Below are 7970 nucleotides of genomic sequence, written 5' to 3'. Positions count from 1 at the left end.
TTTACTGAGATAACACAACTCAAGAGTTCAATTCCATAAAAATTAGTGCAAAAACAGAGATTTTTGGCATCTAAAATGCTTTTTTCATACCTTTTATAAAAATGAAACCTTTCTGTAACGAGGAGGAATTGTCTTTCTGCTTTCAAAAAGAACTGCCGTGCTCTGGATATTCCGGGCTTGTCAGTGTATTCACAGATGTGAGCAAAGCTCAGCTCTTCCTTCTTAAAATAATTTCGAATTCTCACATAGTCAAAATACGAAGGAATGTAGATAAGTGTATGTGACATGATTGCATCTCGGTACTGAGGCAATATCTTGTTGATGAAGAAGTCAAATCTGGTTGATTGATGAAGACACGGTTACGTTCGATCATATAGACATAATAATGCGTTTTAACATTAGCAAAACAATATACCAAGTACTAAATGTATTCCAAACAATCATACTTTAACCCGCACACAGATAATTCCCTAGAGGATACAACAACTGATTGTGAGATGGCTCTACAACAAAATCATTTTATCCTAGAATAGGTCTCAAAATTCTAATACCCATATGCTTAACAGTGGTAGAGTACTCTTCAAACTACTAAAGAATTGTATTGAATTAAATTAATGTATTGTTCATTACTTGGTCAGGTTCTTTCCAAGGTTTCTTATACAATCACTGTGAATTATAGTAGTTGATAAGACCACTTAAAGTGAGAATATTTTTTTTATTTATTTCTGCCAGTGAGCAAATAATGTATGAGTTTTATATAAACATGCAGTCCCTGTTACTTTCAAAATCAATTTAAAGGGAATGAACAACCTTTTTTTATTTAAAAAAAACCCACAACATTTCAACATGTTAAATAATGTTGTTTCATATATAAAATACAAATGTTTTTAGTTTAATGTCCCTTTAATTTGGTGACACTGACTAACTTTTCTTTTGGCATTTGCACAGTTTTCTTTGTGTGTCTAATTTCAAGCAATAATGCATATCAAATACTAAATCAACGTGAATGGCTAAACCTGCAGGTAAAGCAAACCTGCTCATTTTATCTCCGTCTAAACACACAGCCTAGTAGTTAAGTATTGAAATACTAATTATGGCTGGGGGGGGGGGGGGGGGGATCAGAGATAAACAGTTCTCTCTCTCTCTTACACCACAAGGGAGGTTAATTAGTGCTTTGTCTCTTGTTTACATATCTTTTCTATAGTTAATACATCTGTATTCATACTTTCTGTATAGGTGCTGATTTATTTGGAAAGCAGCTATTTCAAATAACAAAATAAAAGGTAAACAAGCTATTTTCAAATAAATATAGTGTAACGAGTAAAATAAACCATTGGTAACACATTAAAGGGGAGAAAATGTTAGTGTACAAAGTCCCTTTAATTCTGTTGAAATGTCTGGATGTTTATGCAGGCAACGACAATAACTCCAATACCAGTTGGAACCTCTGGGAAATTCAACCATTACTAACTATTGCTTATAAGCTGTGGGTTACTGGTAAATATACTTATTGGGATTACCTTGCATCTATCACTGAGAGCAAGTTGTTCACTTCCAATCTCTGGAACACATGAGGAAGCTGCACCACCACTTGACAAATAGAACCTGTAATAGCCATATTTCTCACAGTCACCTAAAAACACATTTGCAAAATGTATGTTATATGAATGAACAGAAAAAATGCATTCAGTTTTAGCAATAAATAAATAAATACAAACTGCTTTGAACTATGCAAGTAACTAATTGTCATTCAAACATAAATGAACAATACGGCTTTACCAGAATATATATATATATATACATACATATACATACACACACACATATATATATATACATATATATATATATATATATATATATATATATATATATATACAAACACACACACTAACAACACATATGCATTAGGGATGTACATTCGGATCCTTCATGAGGATCTGAATATGGAAGTTAGCAGCGCCCCTTCAGATGTTTTTGTAGTCGGGTTGATTCTTGTAAAAAAAAAACGACTAAGATCCTGTATTTGCACAGATCTTAGTGTGGGGATCTTTTTACAGGTATCAATCCGGCTATGAAAATAACCAAAGGGCACGAGCTGCTGCTTAATTCTGCATTTGGATCCTCACGAAGTATCTGAATGCACATCCCTATAACAAACAACTAAAGGGCAGTCTCTCAAATTATCAAATGTCCCATACACTGGCACCAGTCTTCCAACATGGTATCTGGCTCAGGCAGCGGAGTTGTAAGTCTTTCTGGAACAAGATCTATAAAAAATAAACAGCAACACGAGGGGGCCAACTGGCCTAGTACAGTCACCACAAAGAGAAACAATAGCTCCAAATACACTCACATAAGGGATGCACCTTTTTTTATAGACTATCTGATAGGATTGCTTCTGTAGTAGTCACAAGAAGTAAATTATAATAGATTCCAGTAACAGCAATGCTAATGAACAGTAAATGCATTACGCTTGTATGTCTGTAATTTAAGCTTTTCTTTTTGTATCAGTACAAATTGTTTAGAACGTACCTGCCCACAGTAGTTGAAGCAGTGCTTATTAAATATTGAGTTAATCTGTGGCTCTTGCAAAGCACTGAAAAGTAACGTTTGCCGATAGTACTTTGACCAGTTGTTAAGGTTCCACATTCGCACCCGGGAAAAATCAACACCGTGAGATTCTGAAGGCTGAAGATTGAGGTGATTCATCAAGTGCTGAAACAGAATAAAACAAATATGATACAATTCATATCACATCCCCCCATTTGTCATACTTTACATTAGCCATCACTTCTAACTGCCGGAAAAAAAAAAAAATTCCAAGACTACAAATTCTGCTTTAATTGCTTTAGTTTTTCCGACACAGCAGCACATCCATAACAAGTATGGTAAACGTATGGGGTTTCTCTTCAACTTGCTACAATGCAAAAAACTGGGATAGACCATTAGTAACAAACATAAAATCAATGGCTTCGAGAAGCATTTGGCCTTATGGGTCCCAGATAATCAAATTTCCTTAATCCCCTTTAAAAAAGGAATCTACAATTGTATCGCAAGTTCTTATGTTAGATTTGGAAAGCTGCAATCTTAAAGATGACATAAAAGTGCAATAAGAAAATGCTATATGTGTTAGAGATATGCTATGTGTTAGAGTATTTCATTATTGCACTGTTGCTTACATATAACGGTGTGTTTAAGCCATGCAATGTGGTTAAAACGCATGGTTAAAATTAGCTTCAGAAGTAATTGACTACTGAGTACTAGCTGAATACATCTGGTGCGCCAACAACAAGAGGCATAAGTAAGTAATCACCAGCTAGCTCCCAATAGTGCATTGCGGCTTCTGAGTCTACATAGGTATGCTTTTAAGCAAAGGATACCAAGAGAATGAAGTAAATAAAAAACTGTTTTACAATTGCATGCTCTATCTGAACCATTTCGTTCACATTTTGACTTATGTCCCTTTAAGAAACAACTAAAATATGCAAATTAAGTCAAATACAAACACCCCAAGGATTGAGCCCTAGTGAATGGAGGAGCAATGGAGAGCAAGATAATTCCCAATACCTTAATTGGGTTAATGGTCAAAACTAGAAAGTGAGGCATTCCTTAGTGATCTGAATTCCAATAATATTGGTTTGAGTTTCACTTATGCAAGAGATTCATTACAGATTGAATACTTGGAACTGGTTCTGGTGGGGAACAGCTCTGTACATCGAATTGAAACCTATTTACATAGGAAGCCAATAGTGGGTAATAGCATTTTACATACAAAGAGCATACACCCCAGATATGGGATATTTAAAAGGGGAATATATCAGACTTAAAAGGAATTGCTCATCCACAGAGATGTTCCAGGAACAAGCAGATATTTTTAGTGAACGCTTCAAGCAGAGAGGCTATCCAAAATACCTCATTGATAAGGCCTATAAAAAGAGGTTGAGAAGATGGATAGGAACACTATCTGTAAGAGTGGTAAACACAAAAAGGGAATGGGAGATAATAAGCCTACCTTTGTTACCAACTATATCAATCAATTTGAAGAAATCAATAAAATTATTCAGAAATGTCTGTCTATTTTACAGGGCGATGAGGCACTTTATCCTTGGATACTGAAATGATGTAAGTGTGTGTCCAGAAGGAATAGGACTATAGCTGTAAGGGTCACTATAGGTGTGGTGCAGGCAGTTGCAAGGCATGTACTTATACATTGACAGGTAAACAATTTCAGTCTGTGGTCACAAAGAGAGTGTTTGACAGACGCCTGCACAAACTGTTGTACAACCTTTAATCTATCTCATCACATGTATAAAATGTAACATACAGTATGTGGGTGTTACAACAAGGGAAGCCAGAGATAGAATTAAAGAACACTTATATGATGTTAAATCACTTTCTCCTAGTTCCCAAGTAGTTTTTTACTTCAAATCTGTCCACAATGAGAACACTGATGATCTCAGATGGCAGATTATAGAACATGTTAAGATTCCATGGAGAGGTGGTAGGGAGAAATTACTCCAAAAACAAGAAGCATTTTGGATATTCAAGTTAAAGTAAAAGTCAGCCCTAGCCTTTGTGAAATGCTAGAATTGGCTATTGAAACAAATAAAGGGGACTTTCATTCATGACGTATAAGATACTTCATGCAGAAAGCTTCTTTATTTGTTTCAAGCGATCACCACTCTGAGCTGCTACAGCAGCCCATGGCAGATCACTGTTTTGCTAAGAGGTGACTTTTCCACCTCTTAGCCAATAGCCGTGCGGTAAATCTGGCTCCCAAGGGCGCCAAGCTGGATTTACTGCACAGCTATTGGCTAAGAGGGGAAAACGTCACCTCTAAAGTAAAACAGTGATCTGCCATGGGCTGTAGTAGCAGCTCAGAGTGGTGATCGCTTGAAACAAATAAAGGAGCTTTCTGCATGAAGAATATTATACTTCATGAATGAAAGTCCTCTTTATTTGTTTCAATAGCCAATCCTAGCATTTCACAAACGCTAGGGTTGACTTTCACTTTAAAGACAAGGGCCCCAAGAGGCCTTAATATCTATGCTGATCATATCAATTTTTGGGAATAACTAAAATGTAATTTAGACTATCTGAGGAATTGTGGGAAATTGATCTGTATATTCTATCTTGTACATACAGTTCTTTATAAGTATTAATCTTTTATACCCTTTACTACTAAACAGTATCCCTGCATTTATGTGAATTGTTGGGATTCAAATTATGCATGGCTCTGTTTCACTCAATGCAATTTCTAATATTCGTCTAAGGTCTTAAGAGTGGGCTTTACATTTAGCATTTATTGCTTTCAAGAAGTTTAGGATCATGTGGAGCTATAGATGTAGTCCTTTAGTCTGATAAAGGGAATAAGGTAACAGATGTTTGATATCTTCTGTTGTTGTTTGTGATTGGCAAAGATGTAGGGATTACATATGTATCTAGTTTCAATACGATTAATAATATTATCTGGCCATACGTTCACACTAACATAGGATACTAGTATCAACTAGATCACACTTACTCTTATTAATTACAGACAATATGTACAGCTAAGCCTTAAAAGATAATAACTCTGAAGTCTTTTTTTCTAATGTAAGCTACTGCAAACTGCCTTTCTATATTTTCATATTACTGTTAAAATGATTTGAATACTTGTATGTTTGAGAGTATAATTTTGGGATGCTAAGAGTTAAAATAGTCTTGTTCTGTTAATACTTACGTCACAGGATCTCATATGTATTTAATTAGGCTGTACGGCCAGTTGTAGCACGGTCTATGATTAAGGCACAAGCTGAAACGCGTAAGACCGATGCTGCACTGGCCTTTTGATCGCGTGATGGAATTTTAGTATATTGGAATAAAAGCTATTTTTTTAAAAACTTTTTAGCCTCTGCCTCGCATTCTTTGATTTTTGCTGTACTCACGGAGATTAGGACTCCTACTCAGCGGTTTGCAGGGGATTTCGATAGTGGGAGTAGGTGGAGCTTAGCTTCCTTTCAGACCCAGTTTGTTCAGCACACACACACACATATATATATATATATATATTATATACATATATATATATATATATATATATATATATATATATATATATATATATATATATATATATATACATATATATATATATATATATATACATATATATATATATATACACATACATACATACATACACACACACATATACACAGGGCCTATGAATACCCAAAAACTTTAGTCGTCCGTGCGTATCTGCATGTAGTGTGTATATATATATTATGTAAAAAGGCAATATAAATAGTGTTATTGTAATCCCACAAAGCATTGCAGACAGAGGTCCCAATTTGAATGCCCTGCAAGCTGCTTAATATTTGGGACTTCAATGAACAGTGACATAACGGGCATTTTAAAAATACTTTTTTTTCCCCCCATTCTGCCCAGCTGCCTTTCAACTACTAGCACGACTGTCAGTGCCGCGCTAGCAGATTTGACTGGGTGCATAGAGATGGTATGTTCTCTACTAATTAGATTGGTAAAGTCAGTTTTTGGAGCATTAATAGCATCCAGAAAAATTGTGCAGTGCTCTATATTGTTATAGTAGGCAGCTTGAACGTGTACATTGTGCTGAAGTACTGCAGAGGACCCTGGAGTACGTCAGCATAATGTACGTGAGCAAGCTGCCTACCATAACTATATAGTCACTTTATCCCTTACTTCATTCATACACAGAGAAGAAACACTCACCGCTCTAGCAGGATGTCTTCCCGTGCAGACAACTTTAGTGGTGGGAAGTAGCAACTGACAAGGAAGAGACCAAGAGCCATGGAGAAAAGGGGAGGTCTTTGAATGCATTTAACAGAAAGAACCTCCCCTTTCTACCGTCCTTTCCCGTGTGTGCGCATATGTGAAAGGCAATTTGACACTATCCCACTTAAAATGTCAGGTCGCCGCTCGGGCTGGTAACTTAAAAATTTTACTTGCCCGCAAGAAATTTAGGTCGCCATTGGCGACCGGACCGGTCTATTCATATGCCCTGTATACACACACTTGCAAAACAATATCACTAAACTTGAGGTGTGAAATAGTCATTTCAAGGCTTAACACAAGCCATCATGGAGTCTACAGCTAGTTCCCAGTATTGCAATGTTGCTGCTGAGCCTACCTAGATATGCTCTTCAACAAAGGATACCAAGAGACCAAAACAAATTTCATGATAGAAGTAAACTGGAAAGTTGTTTAAAATGAATGCTCTGTCTGAAATGTGACTTTAGTGTCCCTTTAATTCATTACTGCCTATTTACTCCCTCCCTCTCCCCCTTTGTACCTTATTAAAAACAAATGCCAGGAAGGGACCTATTCCTGCAAGATTTTTTATATTTATCATTACAGGTTTCTTGTTCTTAAATGATTGACTATGCATATTGTTAACTTGTATAATGTATTTTAGTAGTCAGCTTAGTTTAGATCAGGTTTATGACCTACATTTTTTTTTTGTAAAAAGTTGCTCAATCAGTGGAAGCCTAATTGGTGCATACTGCTGCCATTACTATATTTTAAGATACCAACACAGTAAAAAAACAACCAAACATGTGAAAACGGGCCCCGATTTCTGACACGAGCTTTACACAGAGTTAAAGCCCCTTATGACAATAGCACTGATGAAGGGTATATTTGTCTTAAAGAAATTGCAAATATGTAAGAGCAATTCAATGGTGAACAAATCAAGTAAGCCTCCATTCAAGAACACGCGATTTAAGATTATTATTTTTCTTTATTATTATGCTGCTCGTGGAGGTTACTAGAAATACATATTAACCAGAGAAAGCACAACACTGTGTTTATCAATGGATTAGAAGAAAGGAAATATTTTGTGAAAACAACAACAAAAAAGTCACGTAGTATGCGACACCTTAGCATAAAGGATATCACAATAAAATCATTACTGTAATTCCTCAATGGTGCTCAAGTGTCAGTTAAAT

At 35.8% G+C, this 7970-nt stretch overlaps 1 protein-coding gene across 1 annotated transcript in view; it reads right to left on the bottom strand.

Moving 5' to 3' along the window:
* The window catches only part of UTP25 (UTP25 small subunit processome component), an 88141-nt gene that overhangs the window by 39433 nt on the left and 40738 nt on the right, over positions 1-7970 (bottom strand). The window contains exons 9-11 of the mRNA XM_053712368.1: positions 2536-2718; positions 1521-1633; positions 91-336 (exon numbers count right to left, since the gene is read on the bottom strand). Coding sequence (XP_053568343.1) covers positions 91-336; positions 1521-1633; positions 2536-2718 — 542 coding nt within the window. The remainder of the gene's footprint in view (positions 1-90; positions 337-1520; positions 1634-2535; positions 2719-7970) is intronic.

Source organism: Bombina bombina, chromosome 4 (genome assembly GCF_027579735.1).
Source record: "Bombina bombina isolate aBomBom1 chromosome 4, aBomBom1.pri, whole genome shotgun sequence".
In the NCBI taxonomy this organism is placed as follows: domain Eukaryota; kingdom Metazoa; phylum Chordata; class Amphibia; order Anura; family Bombinatoridae; genus Bombina; species Bombina bombina.
The sequence above is the reverse complement of the archived record's forward strand: the minus strand, read 5'-3'. Positions and strand labels throughout refer to the sequence as shown.